The 27,316-nt window shown below is 42.5% G+C and overlaps 1 protein-coding gene across 8 annotated transcripts in view; it reads left to right on the top strand.

Moving 5' to 3' along the window:
• The window catches only part of NCOR1 (nuclear receptor corepressor 1), an 82,597-nt gene that overhangs the window by 23,769 nt on the left and 31,512 nt on the right, over positions 1-27,316 (top strand). For 5 of the 8 annotated variants that reach the window (XM_072138393.1, XM_072138396.1, XM_072138395.1 and 2 more), the window contains exons 6-16: positions 155-268; positions 5,793-5,849; positions 7,026-7,078; positions 9,985-10,051; positions 11,724-11,896; positions 12,219-12,309; positions 13,202-13,380; positions 15,191-15,245; positions 16,095-16,205; positions 19,900-20,030; positions 22,013-22,287. In XM_072138393.1, the coding sequence (XP_071994494.1) occupies positions 155-268; positions 5,793-5,849; positions 7,026-7,078; positions 9,985-10,051; positions 11,724-11,896; positions 12,219-12,309; positions 13,202-13,380; positions 15,191-15,245; positions 16,095-16,205; positions 19,900-20,030; positions 22,013-22,287 (1,306 nt within the window). Of the gene's footprint in view, positions 1-154; positions 269-5,792; positions 5,850-7,025; positions 7,079-9,984; positions 10,052-11,723; positions 11,897-12,218; positions 12,310-12,331; positions 12,461-13,201; positions 13,381-15,190; positions 15,246-16,094; positions 16,206-18,209; positions 18,365-19,899; positions 20,031-22,012; positions 22,288-27,316 lie in introns of those variants that run through there. The other 3 variants (XM_072138394.1, XM_072138398.1, XM_072138399.1) reach the window with 3 other exon arrangements.

The following is a 27,316-nucleotide window of genomic DNA, read 5'->3' as shown; positions in this document are numbered from 1 at the left end:
ACTCCCCTTCCCCCACGTCTGTCACTGTGCAGCCCTTAACCCAAAATCCAGGAATGTGAACCAACTGTTGCTCCTCTCTCCGACCAGACGCTGATTGGAGTTTTTCCTTGTATGATTGAGATTTTTTTTCTTTCTCCCCTCTTGTGTAACTTAGCAACAGCTTGAAGAAGAAGCAGCCAAACCTCCGGAGCCTGAGAAGCCCGTCTCCCCTCCACCTGTGGAACAGAAACATCGCAGCATAGTCCAAATCATTTACGATGAGAACCGGGTGAGTAGACGTGTTCTCCTCTCTGGTCCTGCTGCTATGGCGCCGCACCTTTGAGACGGCAGAGCACTCCTGGCTGTTTACATTGGGTCGGAGCGTACCTCTGCTATTCTGTGATGTTTGCATTCACCAGGATGTGTGTAAATATTCTAATTGTCTAATTACGTTGCCGGTACCAGGGCTATAATTAGAGGAAATTGGATTGAGAAGCTGTGTCTATGCCAGAACGATCATGTCCTTGATGTAGCAGTAATTGTGGAGCGGCGGCTCATTTCCTTTAGGTTATTTATGTGTTTGGGTTTGGTATGTTGGTCTTCATAGATACTGCATTTGTTTGGCAATTTATTTCCCAGTTGGGTTGAACTGACGCTATAATATACATGTGAAGTTAAGGGATTTTGCTCCTTGGATTACATTCTAAGTATGTGGTTTTCAACATTTCTTTGGCTGAAATTGAGAGAGAGCCTTGTGTTTTTTGTTTTTCTTTGTTTGTTTTTTTTTTTAACTTGAGAGAGTGCCTGACAATAATGCTGGGTAACGGGAAAGCCAAATAAATATTTGGTTTGACGAATATTATATTAATTTAAAAAAAAAAAAAAAATCATTGACTGCCATTTTCTCATATGGTATTTATGTGGAGCGCAGCTCCTCCCTTCCTGAGTAACTGCTGTAGTGTTCAAACAGAAGCTGCTACAGCTGTGACTATTTGCAATCCTTAATCTGTGCTTTGGGCTGTCTGTAGTCAGCAGAGTGCTCCTAGTCCAGCTACATTCGTGGAATATAAATGCGTTTTTCACATTCCTGCTGCAACTATAACACACAAAGGTATGGTTACACAGGGACCTTTAACTTTTATATATTCAAGCAGTTTCCAGTTTTAATCTGATTTTAGAATGACCTCCCCATGGGATCAGTCATTGATTTTAAGAGTCCGGAGAGGCAGCAGAGTGATTGATTGAAAAGTAGCTGAGTATTTAAGAATGTTGAAAAACATGGATTCCCTCTTCCAAAAAACACCTCCCCTCCTGATAATGGGTAGGGCTATGGTCATATATTGCCAGGGAGCTCCAACTGAGTCTACATAAAGATGCAAGACTAAAATAAATATTCTCAGTCCCTCATCTCCTTTCCTTCCAGCAACCACCAAACCCGAAACCTCTAGTTGTCCGCAGTGCCCTTAGTCCCCCTTCAGAAATGGCACCTCACCACCAGAAAAAGGGTGCAAAATGTGTTGGTACATTTGAATGGCTGACCCTGTAACCTCAATCTCAGCTGGTACATACCATCAAGAGGACGTTTTCCTGTAGGTCTTCCAATGGTGTATACGTATTATGTGTGAACTGTGTCCGACCACAGGCCTTTATGTTGGGACTCGCATGAACTTGCACCGATCTGACATTAAAATTGAAAGATCTCCCAGAGGACCACACTATGGAAGATTTGCAAATTACTTTTTTTAATGGGACATTTCAAGACACAGAGGGAAAAGAAAGAATGGGAGCATAAATTAATTCAACACCTTACAAAGTGGTCTTAATATCCCTACCAGATTCAGGACCCCCTATCTATGACCTAGAGGCCACAAGCCGATAAGTGCCAGAACTCTCTGGTCCAACTGACAAGTTTTTGGTCTGTTTATTGCCTTCCTGTTGTAAATGTGTCCCTGTTTTTATCAATCTTTTGTTTTAAAGGAAATCTAGCATTTGTCTTTATGCATTATGTACCAAGCATGCCTTGAGAATGCTGTAGCTACACTGATGAAGAAACATATCTTGTTTAATCCCTGAACTGAGTGGTTTGCTGAAAAAACTATTATACAATTATGATAATGAGGCTCTGTCACTCCTGTGGCTGCCCCGGCGCCCTCCCCTTACCCTAATTATGCACTGTTCCAGAGAACTCTGTATTCACTTTGTTGTCCCTGACAGGCAGAAGTAATCAATCGCTGCACCATTCCCCAGCTGCTATGTATGAATCATCCAGTTCAGTTTGATTAGTCCTTTCTGGACAGTTCTGGAAGCTTTTGTATCTATGGAAGTAATGTGTTTATGGCAGCCAGTTTGCACCCAGCTTTTCCAAGGTCCTGAATTTTACAATTGTTTTTTGAGCAACCACTCGGTTCAGGGATTAAACAAGATATGTTTTTGCCTCCGTGTCGCTACAGCATTCTAGGCATGTCTGGTTCACAATGGTATATTTCCTTTTAAAGTTTTTATTTTTTTATATCCACTGATCACTATCTAGTGCAGGGGTCCCCAAACTTTTTACATAGGGGGCCGTTCATTGTCCCTCTCAGACCGTTGGAGGGCCGGATAAATAGCGGTACACGTGACCGCATCTGTAATACACTGCCCCCCCCCTCAATTATTTAATATACTGCACCCCCTTGTGAACTATTTTATATACTGGCCCAATGAATTAATTAATTGGGTCAATTAATTATTAATATACTGGGACCCCTCTCCATTAATTATTGAATATGTTGCCCCTCCACCATTAGTTATTTTATGGCCCCTCCACCATTAGTTATTTTATGTCCCCCCCACCATTAGTTATTTTATATGCCCCCCACCATTAGTTATTTTATGTTCCCCCCCCACCATTAGTTATTTTATGTCCCCCCCCACCATTAGTTATTTTATGTCCCCCCCCACCATTAGTTATTTTATGTTCCCCCCACCATTAGTTATTTTATGTCCCCCCCACCATTAGTTATTTTATATGCCCCCCACCATTAGTTATTTTATGTTCCCCCCCCACCATTAGTTATTTTATGTCCCCCCCCCACCATTAGTTATTTTATGTCCCCCCCCCACCATTAGTTATTTTATGTTCCCCCCACCATTAGTTATTTTATGTTCCCCCCACCATTAGTTATTTTATGTTCCCCCCACCATTAGTTATTTTATATGCCCCCCACCATTAGTTATTTTATGTTCCCCCCCCACCATTAGTTATTTTATGTCCCCCCCCACCATTAGTTATTTTATGTTCCCCCCCCCCCCCCACCATTAGTTATTTTATGTTCCCCCCCCACCATTAGTTATTTTATGTCTTCCCCCCCCCCACCATTAGTTATTTTATGTCTTCCCCCCCCACCATTAGTTATTTTATATTCCCCCCACCATTAGTTATTTTATATGCCCCCCACCATTAGTTGTTTTATATGCCCCCCACCATTGGTTGTTTTATATGCCCCCCACCATTGGTTGTTTTATATGCCCCCCACCATTGGTTGTTTTATATGCCCCCCACCATTGGTTGTTTTATATGCCCCCCACCATTAGTTGTTTTATATGCCCCCCACCATTAGTTGTTTTATATGCCCCCCACCCACCATTAGTTGTTTTATATGCCCCCCACCCACCATTAGTTGTTTTATATGCCCCCCACCCACCATTAGTTGTTTTATATGCCCCCCACCCACCATTAGTTGTTTTATATGATGCTCCCATAATGAATTATTTCATATATTAGGGCCTCCCGCTGGCACAATGTTTTTATTGCTGTTTAAAAAAAATTAAAAAACCCTGTACTTACCTCTGGCCTCAGCGTCTTCTTTCTTCTCGCGGCTGCCGGACAGGAAAAGGTGCGCGCCCGCGTGATGACGTCATCACGCGGCCGCGCATGCAGGTTAAAAGAGCGATGTGCGCCGGGGTGGTTTCCCGGCCACATCGCTCCACCTGCAATAATAGTGCTCGAGCGGCCGTTTCCGGCCGCATCGAGCACTATACTGTGACGGGCAGGAGCTTCCTGTCCGGACGGACGGAAGCCCCTGCCCGACTGCCGGGGGCCGCATAGAAACGATGCGGCCCGCGGGCCGTAGTTTGGGGACCCCTGATCTAGTGTGTAATAAAATGCTGGGAATTTTCAGTTTCATACATCTTAGAAGAGAACTAGTATTCTACAAAGCTCACATCATATACACGGGTATCTCCTGATTTCTCTCCATGGATAACATGCTACAAATCTCCACTACTACCATTCATCGCCGTCCAGCAGAGCTGCAGGACCTGCACAAGCCATGGTCGGGTTTGGCGATGTTTTTGGAAGGCAGCAGCCATGTTTTTCAACCTCCGGACAACCCTTGAGTTGCAGTACTGGAGAATCGCTCAGTTTTCTTTCATGCTGTTGCCATGAATCAGTTGATCAATGGGTTTCCAATTTTAGATGGGCTTTGTTCCCACCTCTTGTAAAAGGACCGAAACAGACGAAACCAGACTGGATTGAGAGCCCCCCTCCCCTCTGGGCACTTAGCCTATTCATACTGTTGTATCCCCCTATGCCACAACAAGTACGCAGCAACTTTTAAGTACAAGTACAAGCCGGTGATGTTTTTGTTTTTTTTTGTTTGTTTTTTTTAACAATTTCTGTCATATTAACGCGAAAATGTCATCTTTGTAGAAATGCATTTTCAAAATGGAACAAAAACCAGTTGATTTTGGTAGACAACAGTGAAACTTGTATTGTATTGTTGGGATACTATCTTCATGATGTGCATTTGTTGCACCTACAGTTGCCATGCTGGAAAAGTTTCTATGTAACCCCAGGGTTATTTCGGCATTCTTCCCAGATTGGACTGGGTATTTCTTAGTTCCTTGTTGGTGACGAACGGCTTTCTATTATTTTATTTTTTTTAATATGAAAATGTCATTCCTTAAAAAAAAAAAAACTGGTAAAAAGTCTGATCGACGGTTAAAGGGTGTTCCCTTTTAAGAAAATTAATGTTATTGTTTGTATTATAAAAAGTTATACAGGAAGTATAATGGTAAATTGTATCAATTCCTCACGGTTTTCTAGATTTCTGCTTGTTGTTCTTCTATAGCAGTGATGGCTAACCTATGGCACTGGTGCCAGAGGTGGCACTCAGAGCCCTTTCTGTGGGCACCCGGGCCATCACCAGAGATGACTCCAGGTATCTTCCTACAGTCCCAGACAGCCCAGTACTTGCTGTGCACAGAGCTATATTAAAGTGACAGCTCTACCTGGGATTATTTTCTGCTTTGTTGGTGTCCTCAGGTGCTGGTAACAATGAAGAAGGGAGTATAAATCACAAATTAAATTTCTGTGTTGGCACTTTGCGATAAATAAGTGGGTCTTTGTTGTAGTTTGGGCACTCGGCCTCTAAAAGGTTCGCCATCACTGTTCTATAGTAAGCTTCTATGTTTACTTCCAGGGGACAGAAATCTGACAAATTATGCCAATCCTGAAAGGCTTGCTGCAGCTTCAGAGGCTGCACCGATCACTCTATCCGTCCATCCCTCTTATAATGGAATAATGGCATTCTCTGTATTATACCGTCATTAGATACATATGCGCCAAAAAGATAAATCGCCGTAACATTTGATTCCAGTGTGACGCCCCTTCATTTCTTTGCTCTATTTTTGAGAAAACCTATATTGGGCGCTCTGTTCTCCCTTGCATTACATAATTTAAATTCAACCGTGCGCTAAATGGATGGAAATGATAGAATGCATATATGTTTTTTTTTTTCTTGTTAAGAACTTTAAAATATTGTGTCTTGCAGAAAAAAGCGGAGGAAGCGCATAAGATTTTAGAAGGCCTTGGCCCAAAAGTAGAGCTGGTAAGTAATGTCTGATATTTTACTTCTATATTGCGGTGCACAGGGTTCAGAATGATTGATCCGCAGAGTTCCCATGTAAGCGATTCTATAGCATCCACCAAACATTTTGGTGTCATATTAAAGATAAGAATCTCTCCTTTCAGAATTGCCCCTGGGGGGGCTCTGTGATCTACAGAACCAGAGTTGGCAATGTAAGCTGCAGAAAAAGATCCAGTACCCATCAATGGTTTTGTAAGCCTGTATCTCTGGTTCTGTAGCTCAAAGAACCACAATCCTGATGTAGTCAGAAAGATGAGATTTTTATCTTTTTAATATGACACCAGATAATCTTTTCTAGGTACAATAGAAATGATCGTAGGGGCGTTTGAAAGTGATGCGGCCTCTAAACTGGACTTAGGCGAAATATCTCCTTAGATCGTTTTCCCATGACTTTATATATAGGTAAATGGGGCAGATGAGAGGAGATTCTGGACTATAAATTGTACACATGATAGAGGAGATTCTAGAAAGGACTCTTCATACCCTACATGAGGGGGCTGGTGGTTTAATGGGGTAACATCTAATGACCAAGTCTATTTTTAAACTCGCTTGTATTTCTTGCCTTCATTCGGATGTGAAGGGTCACTTTAAAGACGGTAGAAATGGGAGAAAATCCATTCAGTATCTCTAAGTGCTGCGCTTGTCCTTTCACTTTTTTTCCTTCATTCTTCTGGCTAATGTGCACTTTAGCATGCTGCTACTTCAGGCCTGTAATTTGCTGTGTTTTACCAGTGAAATTGTACATTTTTTTTTTTTTAAATATTTTCCCCCCACTCATTATTTTTATGTAAATCAGAATATTCTCAGACTTGAAAACTGAGTCGCCTCAACTTTAATGCTGGTCATTTGACTGGCAAAAACTTGTGAATGTAGACGCCGGCAGAGCCTTTGTGCCGGACCTAGTAATTTGTCTTGTTACTTGTGGCCTTTGCACTCCACGGGAAGTGCTCTGTATGGCTTTGATTTCTGAGTTATACTTTGGTGTATAATGTCCTGTTTCCCTTTTCATTGCCTTAGTCATGGAATAATATATTCCGATCGGACTGCATGAAAAGTATTGGCGTTTTCTCTTTGTTTCTCTTGCACTGATTAAAGCGGCCATGTTTTTCTAACCATAAGGTTTTGTTGTCTTTGCAGCCACTTTATAACCAGCCTTCAGACACAAAGGTTTATCATGAAAACATCAAGACGTAAGTGTCCAACCCAAATTACTTTTTCACTCAACTTACACTTGCAAGAGTAAAGTCACACTATTCATCTCCAACAACTGACCTAATCGAAATATGGTGGACTAGCAGTCGCACTAAGGCTACATTCACACTACTGTATGGAGGACGTATATACGGCCGACGTATATATGGCCGATATACGTCCTCCATAGACGGCAATGGGCGCACGGCGCCCTATGTGAGCGGTACAGTGCAGCACACGTGCGGCACCGTACCGCTCCGTACCCGGGAAAAAGATAGGACCTGTCCTATCTTTTCCCGTAATACGGCGCCGTGCACCATGTATCTCTATGGAGTGCATAGAGTGCACTCTATGGAGTGCACCATGTATCTCCTTCTCCTCCTCTCCCCGTGCACTGCCGTTGCCCGCTACGTTACGGTACGGTACGGGCGGGCAACAGCAGTGTGAATATAGCCTTAGAATGTACTGTCACCCCCCCCCCCCCCCCCCCTTCAGTACCGATCCGATCAGCAGCCGGGGCTCCACGTCGCATGACTTGACCTGCAACCTAGCAGCCGAAAGCACCAGTTAAGGTGTCACCGGAGCACCTAAAATGCAAATGATCTCAACCAGTGTCTTACTGCAAGTCAAGAGGAAAGTCGTACCACGGATTCAGTGGTAGCCAGCACCAGGCAGCATAAATGCCAGTGCTGGCGGTCCCCTACTTAAGAACAACTGACTTACAGACAACCCCTAGTTACAAACGGACCTCTGGGTGTTGGTAAATTACTGTACTTTAGCCTTGGGCTACAATAAACAGCTATAACAGTTATCACAGGTGTCTGTAATGAAGCTTTATTGTTAATCCTGGTTCTTATGACAACCCAACATTTTTAAAAGTCACAGAGACCAAAAAAATTCTGGCTAGGGTTACAATACAATAAAGTATACAGTTCCGACTTGCATACAAATTCAACTAAAGAACAAACCAACAGAACCTTTCTTGTACGTAACCCGGGGACTGCCTGTACTTGGCAGTGTCTCTTTTGCCAAACCAATAGCAGCACACCACGGTTTACCCCAATCACAGTTAGCGGTGTGGCACCCCTACAGTAGTAATCTTTATGCATCTCTCTAGTAGTGGTAGTAGTAATCCTTGTGCATGCGTCTCTAGTGTCTATTTTTTTTAATGCTACTATTGTATTCTGTACTGTAATTGTTTCTCCTTATGTAATGTAGTTTGGCCTTTTTAACCTGTACAGGTAGTTCCCGGGTTACGTACAAGATAGGTTCCATAGGTTTGTTCTTAAGTTGAATTTGTATGTAAGTCGGAACTGTATATTTTATCGTTGTAGATCCAGACAAAATTCTTTTTTGCCCCAGTGACAATTGGAATTTCAAAATTTTTTGCTGTGATGATAAACAAGGATTATCAATAAAGCTTCATTAGACACCTTACAGCTGATTATTGCAGTCTGGGACTGTAGTAAAGCATCCAGAGAGCTTCACCAGAGGTCACAGGGGGCAGAGGTCTTTAACTAGTCTTTAACTAGGGGACCACCTGTACTGTCCTGAAACTGTTTGTTTGCAACATGTAAGAATGCGCCTCTTGTAGTCCATGTATGTAACTGTAATGTTACACCTGTGTAACAACTGTGTGTAACAACTACTGATACACTATGCACAAAACCATTTCCCTCAGCGGATCACTAAAGTACTATTGTATTGTACAGTACATTGATTTCCTTAGTCATGCAAGGTTGCGATTGCCTTGGAAATTTGCAATCCACAGAATACATTAAACGAAATCAACCATCAAAATCCATCATGATAAACCAGACACTCTTACTCATAGATCCATTCACCATGACTCTGTTATTTTCTTATATTTGTTATCCATGGCCTCCTTCCTTCTAAAATAAACTTTTAGAATCATGCTAATGAACCACAATATTAATGCCCCAGAGCCCTTCATGCTAATTAGCATAAATTTATAAGTTGATTTTTGAGTAAGTGCTCCTGGTTTATCCATGCTTGATTCTGATGGTAGATTTCCTTTAAGGAGTCTTTATACAGATGTCACGCCCAGTGTAAAGAGCCGGCTGTATACACCAGTTCCTTTAATCTAGACATATATTTTATTATATTTTATTTCTCACAATTCTTTGCACGTAATGTGAAACTCTTAGAGCCGTGTTCAGCCAAATGACTGCAATGCATATACTTGGCACAAAAATCACTTTACGATCATGATGGCCCAGAAAATAGTGACCTTTCCTGTAAATTCTCACCTATGTATAACCAGAATCTGATTCAGTAGTACATTACCGGTAAGTGTGTATAAGAGTAATGAACTCTAGAACAGTTGCTTACAGCTGTCAAACATTTAATAGTTCTCCGAAATGTTATATTGATGGTCTGAGCATTCTTGACCTCATTCTGACACTCTTGACCTTTGCGTCCATGGAACCCCAATGAATACATTTGGGCAATAAATTCCATGTCAGATCAGCAGTCCTCAAGCCCAAAAGCAGAGGTTTCTGTGTAGTAGGTGTCCATTGTAAACCCCTCTCCTCTCCTCTCCATCTGATCAGATTCTGATGATCTAATGAATGTAATGGGTAATAAATACCTTAATATCTATGCATCCACAGGCATACATGTCAAGCATAGTGCGGCCTGTCCCTGGGGTTTTTAGGTTATCCATTACCCAGTGTTCTGAGGTGCAGCCAATAATAGGTGATCTTTTGGCTAGAATGGTGTTAAACAAGTCTCGCTCTCAAGTTTAGAGATGTAGGGGGATTCTCTAGCAAATGGTGTTAACATCAAGTTTGAGCCCACACAGAAAAATTTTTTGCAAATGGTGGGAAAGACTTTCCTGTGCACCCACCTAATTTTTTTTTTCTCTAAATGTTCTCTTTTACAGAAACCAGGTGATGAGGAAGAAGCTCATACTGTTTTTCAAGAGAAGAAACCATGCTCGAAAGCAAAGGGTGGGTATAATTACTGTACGAGGGGACGCTGCAAGCGTTTGTAACCCCTTCATGAATGCCCTACGCCTATGTGTGTCCTATCTGCCCACATGCCCCGTGTGTGTGTGTGTGTGTGTGTGTGTGTGTGTGTATATACCTCATGGCGGTGTCAAACTTTAAACTGTCATGTTTCCTGAACCGTGGAACCTAGAAATACATTTCTGATGTCATTTCAGGATTGCATTCCTAGATAAAACAGAAGCGTAGATATCCACTGTTAAATTTTATAGTAAAAAAAAATTCTTTTTAAATACAGATCTGAATTCCTGACTGTAACTTTAAAAGTGGATATCTCCGGTTCTCGTTTACCTAAAAAAAATGTCTAATTTATTAAAAGGGAGATTTTCCTCTTTAATAGACCAGACCAGAGTTGAGTTTCTAGGTGCTGTGGGTCATGAGACATTACCATTTCAGGTGAACCCCCTCCAGTCTGTCAACTGATGGCAGATTGCAAAATTACATGCAGTCTTTGCCTCTGAACCTGGTAAATGGTGATAGATTGACACTATACATATTTATAACACATTTTGGTCAAGATTTATATAATTTGACTGCTCGTCAAAACATTTTTAATGGGAGAAATAGCCAAAAATAGACACATTTTTTTCCACATTTATAGTTTTGTCCAAAAAAAAATTATAAAAAAAAAATTATAGTTATTCAATCAAGTTTAAGTGTCACATGTCATGAAAAAACCAAAAGTACAAATTGTTACATCTAACATCCAAAGACTTCTTCATTTATAGTAGATCAGACCAGAACTGAAAAAATTGACCTGGACTTTCAGGCAGCAGTGACTATTGCTTATTTTGGGGTGAGACTGTGTGGCGTCAAATCGATAAATTAAGATTTTCTATATGTACTGTAATAGTTCAAATAGAAGAAAAAATGGTTTCTTGGCTCGGCAGGGTAACGTATAACAAAACCGGATAAAGCAAGATTGTTGTAGGATTTTTCACAGACAAATTAGGAAGATGTAAGCCTCGCTGGCCCTGACTACGCATGGCTGGGGTTACCTGTTGACTTTGGCAGTTACTTCAATCCTTTGACCAAGTATTGCCTTGTCCTGTGACTGACGAACCTTGTAGAGACCCAGTGCCCAAACTACAACCCAAAACCCACTTGGTTTTTGTAAAGTGCTAACATGTCTACATATTGCTTTACCTTCTTTGGGTTTTTTTTTTTTTTTCTTCTCTTCCTTTTGCATACAACTTTTTCTGGGTCACCATATAATTCCATTTACTTGCAATCGAAGAGAACGACACAGCAGTAGTAGTAGCTGGCCATTCAACTAGAGCCATGAGCAAATTTTGTAGCCCAATACCTGGCACCATATACAAAACAATGCAGTCCACACAGACTGGTGCAGCACAAGTAGATCACCGCTATCACAGGCTCCTAACCCCTGATCCGTTCTCCTTTTTAAACGGTCATCACATGACCCCAAATTATCAGTTTTGATAGCGCAAGACGAGCACGGTCTGGAGGGAGTGCAGGCCCACCCTGCTCTCCAGCAAGTCTGGCCGTGTATATATGTGTGTAATATATTTTGGTTTGCGGAATTCAATTGTCTGAGTTCATGGTCATTCTGCTTGTTGCAGGGACTTGATGTGCTTTCTCTCCTGTCTTCTAGGAACAGAACATTTGTCAGCGTTACGACCAGCTAATGGAAGCCTGGGAAAAAAAAGTAGACCGGATAGAAAATAACCCACGCAGAAAAGCCAAGGAAAGCAAAACCAGAGAGTACTACGAGAAGCAGTTCCCCGAAATCCGGAAGCAGCGCGAGCAGCAGGAGAGGTTCCAGAGGTAAACTGTGTCCCATTTCACTTTCCTGGACTATAGGGGAGAAATGGCTATTTATTAATATGCTGCTTAATGGTGAAAATGACTGGTTTCTGCTGCTGTTTTATCTACGATTTAGTGGGATTGCAGACGTTGAGTTCTGGACCCTAAATCCACAGCAACAATTTACATTAACAATCTAATTCCCATCCAATTCTCTCCCTGTGTAGCCGCAGCAGAATAATCTGCAGCCAAACCCAATCACGTGTCCCTAGGCTCATTGCTTCTTACCATTAGTACTTTATTTGCGGGCAATATTAATTGTATTGTTATGGCGTGTTTTAAGGGTTGGTCAGAGGGGAGCTGGTCTGTCTGCCACCATTGCTAGAAGTGAACATGAGATCTCCGAAATCATTGATGGCCTTTCTGAGCAGGAGGTGAGTTTATTTTCTAAAAAAAAAAAATATTAATAATTTCTGTCTGTAATAATACAAGTACTCCATAAGCTAAGTTTTTGTTTTTTTTAATTAAAACCTTCAATCCACATCATTGCTGCTGGACACTCAATTCCTTCTGTTGGTATGCCAAGTGAGTATTACTATACCATGGTTTTTATATGCATTTGTGAAAATTTTGTGAGCTTTTAATTTTTGGCCCCCACGGTTATTTGTTGTACCCTCTTATATCTTTGCCTTGCATGCAACATATTAATCACTCTAGATTTATCCAAACCCTTTAAATGGGGGATACACAGTAATTGATTGGTTATTTGTATCCACCAATCAGTTGGTCGTAGCAGGATTTGGGGACTCTGGGATGCATCTGGAGGTCTAGCTTGGTTCTCTGGGAAATGTACTTGACCTCCTATAGCCAAATTGTGGATGTACACGGATGGATGAGGCATTTCCGTAGCTAGGCATCCTTAAAGGAGAGGTTGCAAGTCCTAACACAAAAATACAACCTTTCAAGCAACTGCAAAATCCATAGGCATTTGGTACTTGAAATGATGTCTGATTATCCTTACCCCCATACCCATTAGATGCAAATAGACCCAAAGTGCCAATTTTTTTGTTGGCTGACCACTTGATAAGGATCGGACATGTTGCAATTCCGTCGCCCCAATCCTCTTCTTTGAGAGAGAGAGAGAGAACTCTTCGTACACACATCGCGCAGCATGTTTGAGGGTTTGTTAAAATGAGGATATTTGTGTATGTTTATACAAACGCATGGTAAAAACGTTACTAGTTCCTGTATAATGTAGGAAAGTGCTGTGGAGCTTGGAGTTGGACATCGGATTAAGTGAAATGTTTTGTTTTCCTACTTCCCCAGAATAATGAAAAGCAAATGCGCCAGCTTTCCGTCATTCCGCCCATGATGTTCGATGCGGAGCAGCGACGGGTGAAGTTTATCAACATGAACGGCCTGATGGAAGATCCAATGAAAGTCTATAAGGACCGTCAGTTCATGAACGTCTGGACGGATCATGAAAAGGAAATATTTAAAGAAAAGTAATAAAAAAATATTTTTTTTTTTACTTTTTATTCTGTGTAATAATCTTTGCATTATTATTATTGAATTACAATCACGATAAGAATGTGTCGTCTCCACAGGCCTGCAAGGCAACCTTGATTGGCAAAGTCTCCGTAAGGAGAACTCTTACTTCCAGACGCTAGTCAAAAGCCTCTTACTCAGCCAAACCAGTTCCCTGCACTGTACTAAAGAGACATAACCAGATCAAAACAGTGATGTCTACAGTTGGAATTCTGTTCCTTCTGGAATTGATATACTGGTGTATCCTGCCATTAGGCTTCCTGAAAGTCATGCTTCATGTTAAAGGGAACTGGTCACCAGGGACCTCATTTTCACTAAAGACCGGTTGCAGAAGCTCATCACACGTGCATTGGAAATATGTCTTTCTGCCTTCTCTAAGCATTTGCATTACAATACAATTGTGTGTAATAACTTGCCTTGACCCCTGACAGAATCCTCTGTGTAGTCCCAGTGGTTGGGTTTCGGTTTGGATGCATTTAAAAAAAAAAAACATGTGACTTGTGTGTGTTACTCGCTCCTCTGCTCTCAGCCCTCACCTTTGTGCTCCTGTACAGCTCCTCCCACCTCCACTGATGTCAGCTCACCAGGCCGTGACCTCTGTTCCTGTGAAGGAGCACAAAGGTGCAACCTGTCATTAGTGAAAATGATGTTTTATTTTCCCAGCCGGGAAAACTTATTTGCATATTTTGTTCCTGCAATGCACACGGCCCTTTATGGTACAGTGATGTAGACGCTGTTTCAAGAACAGGAAACAATGCAATAGTCATACAGAAACCGCAAAATAAGTCCTTTACTTTTGTAATGAGAGAGGTTACACTGTTCTTTGCTTTATTACATATCAAAATCTGCCCGCATTGGCAGCATGTATGGGGACATGGCTGATATTATGTAAAACAAGTATTTCTTTATATATTTTTCTGCATTATTTGTAATATGATGGACGGATTGGGTCAAAGGCGTATTTTTTGAGGCAAGTGGTCTTACTATTGCTGCTTCTCACATCATAGGGGCCATGTCTACTTTTCCATATTGGAAAGCTTTTCCGATGTTTATTCGACTTTTTTTTTTTTTTCTTATTTGAGCAAATTGTGAGCAGACTGTGAGGGCCTGCAATCTATATGGGAGGGTGGATGGAGACATGAGTCGTTATTGTGTATTGTAGGTGATCCTTAACAAGTGGGGTTTTGGGTTCCGTTTGAAGGAGGGGGGACACTCTCACACATTGTTGGAGAGAGTTCCATATTATGGGAGAAGACCTGGATATGGCTGTGAGAAGAGCAGGAGGAGGTAATAGAATGAAGTTTAAGGTCCTGTGAGGAACGGTGGTTACGTGTGGGACAGTATAGGGTGATTAGTTGAGAGACATATGGAGGGGATATTAGGATAACAAATGGATGATTATCAGAGTCAGTCCCTGGAACGATAAGTAACTGTCCCTGGTTTATCATGATGGAATTTGATGGAAGATTTAATGATTAACTTACCTGCAGTAACCTGGATGAGCCACTGTACATTATGTAGCGCTGTCTGCTTTTGGCGTTATTTCCCCTTAACTAGCTCTTGTTTTCAGCTGATCACTGCAGCCGCCTGGTCTTAGACGATGCACCTATTTACATTGATACCAATCCTGAAAACAAGCAATTGATATTTGGGAAAACCCCTTTTAATTTATATCAATTGCTATATATCTGCTGGTGGTTGTGTTTTTTTTTGTTTTTTGTTTTTTTTTATACACTTTTAACATAATTTTTCTTTTGTATTCTATAGATTTGTTCAACATCCTAAAAACTTTGGACTCATTGCAGCTTGTCTAGAAAGGAAGGTATGTCTCTATACAAGGCTTCTTTTATTGTACTCAGGATATGTCCATAATTCACCTCGCATATACTTTGGTGTCTCAGTATGAGCCATGTTGGATGATCATTTGGGGAAAGAACATACCGGGTATCATAGGAATACACCTAACTTTTATTATGAATATTTCTATAACTTAATAAGTTTGACCTACAGTACTTATTTGAAAAATGGTTGATTTCCAAATATTTTTCTCTGTATGTAAGGCTGCATTCACACACGTGTGCACGGGAGAGGAGGATGGGGTGAGCACTGCTCGCCCCCACCCCTCACCATAGAGATACATGGCTCACGGCCCCATAATACGCGAAAACATAGGACATGTCCTATCTTTTCCCTGGGTACGGTGCTGCACACTGCTCTGTGCGCCCATTGATAGCCTATGGGGGATGTATATAAGGTGGCCGTGTGAATGTAGCCTAAAGCATGTACTGTAAATGGGAAAACCTATTAGTACAAGAATAACGCCATTCCAAATTATTAACGTCACACATTGAGTGGAGCACCTCTGCAAAGTGCATTTGGATATATAAAAAAAATAGATTAAAATATTTAGCTATTTTTTACTATTTTTCCCTCTTCTCACATAAAAAAAATATTGAAAGGCTACTCAAACATTGAGAGACCTATGCCCATTTCTGAAAATTCCGAAATTGCCATACATTTTGGTTCAGAGCTTGGTACCTTAGGCACATCATACCCGAAGAGACTTCTATTGCAAATCGACCTTTATGTTTTCATATTATATACATTGCTTTGCATTTTTGGCTGGTGGTGAGAACTTTCTCCTTTTTACTTGATTTCATTTTATTTTTAGAACGTTGCAGACTGTGTTTTATATTATTATTTAACAAAGAAGAACGAAAACTATAAAGCCCTTGTAAGAAGAAACTATGGAAAGAGAAGAGGCAGAAACCAGGGAAACCAGGTATGTATTTACCATAAACCAGTGTCTTAAGCCGCTTTCTTTAAGACAAAATGCTTTTGCATTTCTTTCAATAAAAGGGGTTGTCCCACACTTACCCCCTATCCTGTGGATTGGATACATCTTTCCTTGCAGTTGTCCATTAAATGCACTTTTATTTGTTGAAAACTTCCCCAAATCTCCATGTAAGCACCCAAATGTGCAAACCGGTCCTTGCCAGATGAATTTGTGGATCCACTCTGACTTAAAAGGAAACCTACCACTTAAAAATGGCAGTTCTAACCCACAAATACATTGCACCAGCTCAGGGTGAGCTGGTGCCAGAGGATATTTTCATTAATTAAAGAAACCCCCGTTTTTAAAGTGCTTTATACTTTATATTACAACCCCCCCTTCGGCACAACATATTACTGCTCGGCGCACCATACGCGTGACCGTGCTTGAGGCCGATTCGGAAGTGCCGGAGAGCCGGTGATGTCACTGAGCTCTTGGGCACACTCGCGCCTGCGCAACTTCGCACGGCCGGCTTCGCACGCCAAGTTGCGCAGTTGCGAGTGTGCCCGAGAGCTCGGTGACATCACCGGCTCTCCGGCGCTTCCGAATAAGCCGCAAGCACAGCGGCGTGCATGGTGCGCCAAGCAGTAATATGGTGTGCCAAAGGGGGCTTGTAATATAAAGTATAAAACACTTTAATAAAGCAATCGGGGGTTTCTTTAATGAAAATATGCTCCGGCACCAGCTCACCCTGAGCTGGTGCAATGTATTTGTGTGTTAGATCTTCATTTTTTAAGTGGTAGGTTTCCTTTAAGGGTAACAAGGGTCATGGTCAAGGAGCTGAACGCTCCTCACCCCCTCCTGTCTCCATAAATAACGGACGGTGTGCAACAATATGGGGGGAAGGGAGGGTTAGTACATGCTCTATAATTCGTGGCATGAGCTAGCTGTACTTTGTACGGCCAAATTGTGCCACCCCCATACTGTAATGTGCACATAACCTTGTAGTGCAAGGGTAAAACCTCTTACGACTAATTCCGTTTTAACTTGTTGGATTCTTTTTTTGAAGAATTGTTATCAAAGTTTGGCATTTTGATGATTGTGATTGTGTTGAACTGGACTGAGTGGAGTTGTCCCCACTATTGTCCAAATAGTGTATATGGACATAGGCAGAGTCTGAGAGCTGGTAGAGGGCAGTCAATTTGCCCCTTTTGACGTGCATTGTGGCTTATTGCATTGTTGGTTATGGAGAAGTGTCAAATATTGTGTTTTTAAAGGTTATGTACCAAGTTTGCATGTTATCCCCCTATCCACAGGATGGGGATAACTATATCAGATTTATGTGGGACTGACTGCCGATCATGAGAACTGGGGTCACGTTCCTCTGCTGCAGGTTGAACATGCGCTTTGCCGTCCCATTCATTACTATGGGAGTGGTGAAAATTGGTGATCGTATCACTGGGCTATTTCCAACACTTCTTTTCACTGTCTGTGAGCTTCGGAGATTTCTGAGCCCACTGTGTGTTCAACAAAAATTACTGGGAATGAATCCCCAGTTCTTGTGATCAATGGGAGTCCCTCCCTGTGATTGCCGGAGGTCCCTGATGATCAAATTGGTTCTAATTATCTGATTGGGTAGGAATGAAAATGGGCCCCCCCCCCTTTAATAACCCTAAAAGGGAAACCCCCACATAAGGCAGTAAGTAATAGGGTTTAGAATTGGAATCCCGAAAGATAATGTTGTAGAATAGACTATAAGTGGTCTTTCTCTCCCATGCCGGCATGGTCAGTACATATAGCATTTGTGTGTGTGTGTGTGTGTGTAGCAGGTGGCCGGGCGCTGCAATCTGACTAAACAGAAACTGGCTCTGCCGCTGTTGCAGCCAATCAAGCCCAGTACAGTCGGGATTACCTTGAGTAACCCCTGTGAGATTAGCAGCTTGCATGTGAGATGGGCAACTCTTCTGTAGGCAGCTTAAGTGGCAGGATGACACAATTTCCTGGAATAAACATGCTGCCGGGTCAGGCAACTTTTCCGCGGAGTATAGTGATGCCTCCGCTGTTGTGCCCCCTCCTGAATGTCATCCCACTGAGATTCACCCCAGGGCAAAGATCAACCTTCTGCAAAGGTGACGGGGAAGATTCTGCGGGAACAGATGAACGTGCAGGTGCGTGCGGAGGTCCAGGGGGGGAGGTTTGTAGGAGGATTTTGGAATAAGCGAGAGCTTAGATTCTGGTTTGTAACCGCTCCGAAAGAAGCCGGAGGATAAAGCGTGTATTCTCGTGTCGCCAGGGTCTGATCACTTACACTCAGCAGCTGTCAGGGCAGTGTCTATGGAAGCAGGTGTCACCGGAATGAAGGAGGTCGTGGGTGTAATCTGCTTTAGTGCGTTACATACCTGGTGTATGAGTTAATTTCTGGATCAGCAATCCAGACGGGGTCACATGATGGCGACAGCGGCACTTGGGTTTAAGCCTCTTAAAGATGTTTTATTATATGTACAGATTTTACAGTGACCTAGTTTCACCATAGATCTGATTGTTATAGCAGCTTTTTCTTGGTTTCTTCAGGCTACTGCTAGTCTTAAAGCACAGGTTGTGGGATAATGTCTTCTTAATATATGCAATAATACTTGGTTACAATGCGTTTGTCTGAAACTATATTTACTTCCCCTATATGACCTGTTTTCAGGCCAGTCCTCGCCTTGTGTCACCCTACACTTGTGCCTGGGGATCATCAACATTTCAACATATGGGTGCTGATACATTGGTGTCGATTAGGGTTATAGTTGTGTGTTGTTGTTTCTCCCCCGCCCCCTATGAAAGCATAGGTCATTCATGTGATGGGTCTATAGGCAGCTGCGGGTGTACGTGTAGGTCTACGAGGTTATCTGTCCATTGCACTTGCACAGTTCTTGTTTTCTTCACTATTTCTATGATGAACTGTGAATGTGGCCTTATCTTTAGGAGTAGTTTACTGCTGCCATCTGCTGGCGTGTTTATTATCTGCCTGATAAGGGCTGTTTATCCATCCTTGGCCCTCTTGCACACGGCCCATGTTTTTGTCCATATGATATCCATTGATTTAAAGGACATCTATCACCAGATAAAGGATTGTAAACCAAGCACACTGATATACTGGTGTGTGCCCCCTCTGGCAGGATCTTCTCTTCTTTTACCCTGGGTTTTTTTTTTTTTTAAAAACAGGCTTTTACAGTTATGCAAATGAGCCTGAGGGGCTCCAGGCTCCATAGCTCTGGCTCATTTGCATAATTTTTAAAGCCCTTTTTTCTTAATAACATGGGCATAAGAAGCCAAAAGAACAGCAGATCCTGCCAGAGGGGGCACATACCAGTATGTGCTTGGTTTACAGTCCTTGATCTGGTGATGGATGTCCTTTTAAAGGCTAGCACAGGGATAAAGGCTTTTCTATGGGCTCATACTCACAGCAGTGGTTTCCAGCGCCACATACTGCAGAGCAGGTCCTGTTCCTGCCCTTTTCTATTCCAGGTCTTATTTTAGGAGTTGATTTCAGTTTAAAAAAATGTTTCCTTTGGACAAAGCTCTAGGTAGTTACAGAGCAACTTTTAATCTTTCCTCAAAGTGGTTGTCTGTAATTTGTTTTTCCACCTTTATCTGCCCCAGAGGGTGTAAAAATAATATACCTTCTCTTCACCGCTATTTTCTCCCTTGTCCTGTATAGCAACAGCTTGCACGTCCTTCCCAAGAAGAAAAGGAATCTGAAAAAATAGAAGAGGAGAAATCTGAAAAAAATGAGAAAAAAGAAGACGAGCGAAGGGATGAGGAGGAGAAGGAAGACAAGGAGGAGTTTAAGTGAGTGGTTTACTTTCCCTCTTGGTTGTCTGTTGTCTTTTTATGTATTTGAAGCTCCCGACAGTTTTGCGTTTCATTCATCACAAAATTCCTCTCCCTGTTCTGAATCCATTGTACAATGAATGGTTCCTTATGGATCCCACTAAAGTACAAGTTTTGTAGTTCTTCTCTCCTCTTACTAATGGTTATTGCCTTGTGTAAATGGCACTGAATACAGGCAAATAGATTTTATTCCATTAAACCAATAGTCCCCTCAGGTAGGGTATGACGGGTCCTTTGTAGAACTCCCTCTTTATGTGATGGCCACTGTCCCGGGGTTGTGCTGGACTCTGACTTCTCTTTTGCATACTCAATCTCTTGCTTGCTCTTGGCGCATGCGATTTCTGAACCTGCCCATTTCTTACAATTCAAACCCCTAAAATGCTAATTGTTGCACTGATTCACTCTCATCTAGACTACTGTAACTCCCTACTTTTTGGTCTTCCACTCACTATACTCTCTCCTCTACAATCTATTCTTAATGCATCAGCCAGGCTCGTCTTTCAGACCAAACACTACAAGGATCCCTCCAGTTTGTGCCAATCACTGCACTGGTTGCCCATCTCTTCTGAATACAGTTTAAAATATTAATCCACAAAGCTCTGCATAATGCTGCACCTTCCCACCTCTCCTCTGTCGTCTCTGTCTACCGCCCAACCCGTGCTCTTCGATCTGCCAGTGATCTGAGATTGATCCCTACCTTAAATTTAACCTCTTGCATGTCTCCAGGACTTCTCCCGAGCTGCACCCATTCTCAGGAATGCTCTTACCCGGACTATCAGACCAATACCAAACCCCCAAATGAGCTGAGAAGGAGCTGTCACTTCAGACACCCATATCTTTTATAAGCTATAGAAATCTGTTGTTGGTGTAATATTATAGATAAGAATAGTCTTAAAAATTGTATCAGGCTTGTGGTTCTATGATCCACAGAACCAGAGATGTAGACGGTAGACATAGTTGGAAAAGAGAGCTGCAAATAGACAAAATTCATAGATGCTCATCTGTATCTCTGGTTCTGTATCTCATTGAACCACAAAGCACAAGATTCTTCTTTTATATGGCACCATAGAAACAAAGATGGGAGCATTTGAAGTAACACTCCCTCTGCAGTCTCTAAATGTGACCGATCTTGGTCAAATATGACTCTCTGCTCATATTCATGTGACTTTAAATGGGGGGAGATTTTTTTTAAACGGGTAAGGTTTAATGTAAAAGATGGAATTATAGAAAGAATGTATTATACCATACATGAGGGGGATGGTAATAAAATCTGGTCCCTTTTAAAGTGAGCCTGTTACCAGGATGATAGGTTCCAATAGCCTATGCTATGCTGATTTGAAAAAATCCCCTGTAAGCTTTCTGAATACTGCCACTACTTAAGTAAACTTTATTTCGCATTACCTGGTTCTCTTTCAAGAGTGTTTTAGTCCTGGATGAAGGGTGGGGGTGCAGCTGCAGCAGCCTGTCTGTCTGTCTCATGCATTATTCCTCTCCACCACACCATCCCCATTCCCAAAGCATGAGGAGACTAAAACATAAGCACACAGTCTGCCGCTGCCAAGGGACTCTCCACAGGTTGCTGGCAGGGAGCCAGGTAATGTGAAATAAAGTTTTATAAAGTAGTGGCAGTATTCAGAATGCTGCCAAAGGCTTTTTTTTTTATTGCCATAGCATAGGATATAGGAACCTCCATTAGCTAAAATTTAAGACTCATGGTGATGGGTTTGCTTTAAATTTGCACATAAGGCTTACAATACATGTACAGATTTTTGCCGTGTAACAGGATTTGAGGATTTCAAAAGTCGTACTGTTGTAATATTCTTCATTCCAAAATGGAGAAGATTCATTCCCCCCCCCAAAAAAAATTTCTAATATTGGCTTTGGATACCCTGTGGATCTGCCAGCGATAATTAATTTGCTTGTTCCTCTTATAACATTAGGGAAAACCCCAAAGAAAAGATTGAAGCTGCTGTTGCAGCAGAAGACAACGAAGAAAGGGAACAATCCACTCCGAAGGGACGTAAAACTGCGAACAGCCAGGGCCGGAGGAAAGGGAGGATAACCAGATCTATGGCGAATGAAGCTGCTAACGCTGCCGCAGCTGCTGCTTCCACCACGACTCCGGCCCCTGCTGCTGCTGCTACTCCCCCTGCTGCACCTGCCCCTAATCCAACAGAGGAGCCCCCGCCGCCTCCCACAACTGCACAAGAGCAAGGTGAGCCCCCAGTAATACTGTATGCGGCTGCTCAGTACAGGATGTGCTCCGTCTTGTTGCATATGGCGCCGTCTGATCACTTTGTCAGGAATGTCTGTGCATGTTGCTCGCTTTCCCATTTCTTTGCTCTACAGAGTGTTTCTTTTTTTTTTGGTTTTGTTTTTAATAAGTTTCTCCATGATCATTTGCACTTTTTTGATTCTATTTGACTTCTATCTAAAAAAAAAAATCTCCAAGACATTTTATTAGCATCATAACTCCCCACAGTTTGCAGACCTCAAATCCTGTCTGGGACCCCACAAAAAGGTGACATTTTGGCTTGAAAAATTGTGTCCGCTGATCTGATTGGTATCTGTCACAAGGCTGTGATCTTGTGCTCTGCACAGTAATATTTGGTGCTGTAGTCTCTATGGCGCTGAGTGATAATGGTGGTTAATGAATGATTTTCTCCATTATTTAGGTCACAAATAACTAGTGTTTTGGCAATCTGTGTCATCCTTTATGGCTACTTGCATAGAAAGCTGATGTTGAAGCTACTCTAAGACCTTGTTCATATATTTCTTGGTAAGGTCTGTGAGGTCCAATCACACATCGATGACCGCAACAAAGACTGTGCCGCAATGTCAACGGGGAGCTCACAATCAAATCCAATTCTCAATAATCGCACACCCCTATCTAATGCTATGCTATACAGCTATATTCTCTTCCATCAGATCCAAGTCGGCAGGGAGCAGATGGTTTACCAAGAAGTAGGGAGCTGCTGTCATTACCTCGATAATATGAATAAAGATGTCTTCTCTCCATGTCCCAGGAGCCTGGCCGTGAGCCGCCTCCGCACTGTCTGGCTGTAAGGCAACTGGCTGAAGCAGGAGCCTCGCTCTCAGGCCTCATATATGCAAAGAAAGATAATTCCCTTTCCTTAAAGAGGACCTGTCACCCCAAAAATGACCCCCGCAAAATGCCCCTTTCACACCAGCCCCTTTCTCCCCAGTTTTTTTTTTTTTTTAATTTATTTGTGGTAAATTGCTTTAAAAAGATCCGACCTCTTACTAAATAAGAGGTCGGATTCTCCTATCTTGTGCCCGGGCAGTCGGCCTTATTCATTAGGGGGCCGGCTGACACGCCCCCTGTCTGCGGAGACCTGTAGGAGAAGCCGGCAGCATCACATGTATTGAGTAATCGCTGCCGGCTCTCCGAGATTCGGCGATGAATGTAAGCATGGCACAGCCGCAGCTGCTGTTAGTGCAGCGCGGCCGCCCCCGCAATGTTTAGGAGAAAGTCTGCAGCCGCTGTCAGTGCGGCGCGGCCGCATCTCAGAGAGCTGACAGCAATTACGCAATACATGCGATGCTGCCGACTTCTCCTACAGGTCTCCGCAGGAGGGGGTGTTTCTGCCGCCCCCCTAATGAATAAGGCCGACTGCCCGGGCACAAGATAGGAGAATCCGACCTCTTATTTAGTAAGAGGGTGGATCGCTTTAAAGCAATTTACCACAAATAAATTTTTTTAAAAACTGTCTGGGGAGAAAGGGGCAGGGGTGAGGAGTATGGGGGGGGCACATTTTGTTGGGGTCATTTTCGGGGTGACAGGTCCTCTTTAAAGGGAACATGTCATCTACTTTTATTCCATTAACCCCTTACCACAGAATGTAGCAATGTCCTGGTGCGGGTATGAAGAGGGCTCGCAACATCCCCTCTGTAGCTTCGTCAGGTGGCGATGATCCGTTGTCGTGTCAGTCTGATATAGTTTGAAAATTCTCGTCTTTAATCTCATTCTAGAACCAGCCTGATCGTAAGTGACGCTCCAGCTTTAGCCGCTGAGCCTGACTCATCTTTGGAAAAAGATGACTCGCTCATTTTCACCTGACTTTGCAAGTTCTTGTGCGTCCCGTGAGGCCCGGACATATTTGCAGCAAATCCAGCAAATTGAAACCCCTGACGAATAACCATGGCTGTCGTGACCAGAAGTGCCTTCCTTGGCCAATCACAGCCACCGCTAGTTTTTACGGGCATCAAATTGCAGATTGTCTGCACAGCCGGCAATGTGTCCGGGACGCACCCGCACCCAAACTTATAAAGCTATCCCGGTCGTCTCTACAGGTGACTTCTCGCATAGGGGGGAATTTTAGAAGGGACATTTCATACCCTGTCTGAGGGGGCTGCTAGTTTCATGGGGATCACCTCTTAGCCAAACCTCCTACAGTGAAAACTGTCTAATATATTGTGTTTTTTGAAGTTTGGTCTCAATGTCAGCTTGGACCTTGTCATAGATATTGTGTACACGTTGGACATGATCCAGAGTATCTATAGGATAAGTGAGGATTATGTAATATTAGGGCATTGGAGTCTCTGGCAGCCGCTGCCCTTTCTCTTGCCAATAAGAAAACTGTGATTATTACCTCTTGTTCCTTCCTTCTGTGGTTTTTTAAAAAAGTTTTGCTGTGAGAGTTAGAAAATGTCCAGATTTATGTTGTTGACCTTTGTGAATATGTGCTGTAACTTCATGGATACCGTGACCAGTGTCTGCTCCAGGTTTCAGTAGGCCCCTGGGTGACAGAGCCTTATTGGGCCCCTTTTGTTTGTGCGGCAGCATAAACAATTCAGAAACAAAAACGAGCTCCTGCTCCCTAAAATATTCCCTAGTTGATCTTAAAACTGCCCTGATCATGACAGGGCTGTTTGGTATAATAATTTACCCAACAGGCGAAACTAAAAATTTGGGCACCGTTCCCTACTCAAAGTTATAAAAACTGAAGCCTTATCTCAGCTGCTGCAGAACTTCATAATACACAATGGAATTTTCAAAAAGTTAATATTTTGAATTCTGTTGTGTCGATCCACCACATATTGATTTCCTTGGTGTTCCCCAAATGTTAACTTCTGCTTTGTGTATGATGAGAGCACACACATTTCGGCATGGTTGGGCAGCAGAAGCTTGCACCCACACTGAGCAGGAGGAAGAGGTGTCGGGACTGAAATGTAAGGCCTACCAAATTGGATACCATCAAAGGACATCTACTATTAAAAAAAAAAACGATGGTAGATGCTTATTCTCACCTTGGCTTCACTGATGAGTAATTTAAGTGCGCCCCCAGCTGGTTGGCGCGCCTACATCACGGTGCCACAGGCTCATTTGCATAAATGATAAAGCTTATTTTCATTTAAATTGGGCCGTTCTAAAGGATAAAAAAAAGTTATTGGTTTCTGAGCTGCCAGATTTCACTTCTTGCAGCTCCAAGTGAAGAGGTGATGAGGGGGGAGAGGTTAAAGGGAACCTGTCACCAGGAGACCCATTTTTAGCACTCCCCCAGTCCCCACAGAGCATAGTACATACACTGCCAAAGTGTTTTTGTAAATTGGTTTTACAGAAAAAAAGATATGTTATATTGTACCTTTCATTAGCATCTGCTGTGTGACTAGGCAGTTGCCAAAAGGGAGGGGCTGGAAAGGAGCAGTTCCCCCCCCCCCCACCCTTGGGGAACAGCTACTACATGTGACCTTTTCAAATATATGAAAACACCCATCATTTGGCTTAGCGACGCCCCCTGCTCCTCTACAGCCAATCCCGAGTGTGGGAAGTTATTCATATATTTGAAAAAGTCACATGTTTCCCAAGGGTGGGGGGGAAACTGCTCCTTTCCAGCCCCTCCCATTGGGCAACTGCCTAGTCACACAGCACATGCTAGGTACAATATAACATTTTTTTTTTTTTTTCTGTAAAACCTATTTTTAATACAAAAACACTTTGGCAGTGTATGTACTATGCTCTGTGGGGACTGGGGGAGTGCTAAAAATGGGTCTCCTGGTGACAGGTTCCCTTTAAACTATAATGTACTATCGTTCAGTCACCTGCGCTGAGTTAGGATGAGTGGGGGGGGGGGGGACAGTGCTGGTCACGGCACTTCTGAGTGACCTGTTGGCAGGAAGTGGGTGTTTGGTAGAATATGTAGTCTTAAAAGGGTGTTCTCCTCTGGACATTCACATTTAATGAATCTGCCATATAAATACATTTCTTCATTCACATGGTTTTTTTTTTTTTTTTGTTTAACCTATGTGAAGATAATTTCCCATAAATGTGGTTATGTTGCCCCTTAGAAACTAGATAGTTATCCTTGCATATGATCACCCCCGCCCTCTGGTAGCAGTGGCCAGGCAAGCGCTACTGAGGTGCCCAACCACCTGGATTCAGTGTTCATTACCACGGGACGGATGTGGGATATGCAGCTATTTGTTTAATTACTCCAGCAGCGGTGGTCATATCCAAGGACAACTTCATTTCTAAAGGACCATATCGCTACATTTGCGAGAAATTATCTTAACACAGGTTGTTTTTTGTTTTTTTTTTTGTATATGGTAGATGAATTATGTTAAAGGAAATCTATCATTCGCTTTTGCATTGTGAACCAAACATACCTTGAGAATGCTGTAGCTATTCTGATTCAGAAATATCTTGTTTAATCCCTGAGCTTAGTGGTTTTGCTGAAAAAAAAAAACAAAAAAAAAAAACATTATAACATTCAGGACCCTGGGAAAGCTGGATCACATGCTGCTTGCAGTACATAAACATAATGCACGGAGCTGTCTGCGATGTCCAGACATGACTAATAAACCTGAGCTGGATGACTCATACACAGCAGCTGGGGGATGGTGCAGTGATTGATTACTTCTGCCTCTCAGCGATAACACAGTGATTACATCATTCTCTGATGCAGTGCTTAACTAATTTGAGAGGAGAAGCGCTGGAGCCAGGCACAAGAGCTACAGAGCTTAATTATCATAATTTTATAATTGTTTAAAAAAAAAACCCACTCAGGTCAGGGATTAAACAAGATATGTTTCTGTATCAGTGTAGCTACAGCATTCTCAAGGTATGTTTGCTTCATAATGCATAAAAGCAAATGGTGGATTTCCTTTAAAGGTCCGTGCCCAGATGAGAATATCCCTTTAACGGTGTTGCCACTATCCAATTTCTTCAAGATATGGGCATCTGAATTGGCGCTCTCCCTGCAGTTTCTGTAAGTTCATCTATA

This window comes from Engystomops pustulosus, chromosome 2 (genome assembly GCF_040894005.1).
Source record: "Engystomops pustulosus chromosome 2, aEngPut4.maternal, whole genome shotgun sequence".
NCBI lineage: Eukaryota > Metazoa > Chordata > Amphibia > Anura > Leptodactylidae > Engystomops > Engystomops pustulosus.
The sequence above is the reverse complement of the archived record's forward strand: the minus strand, read 5'-3'. Positions and strand labels throughout refer to the sequence as shown.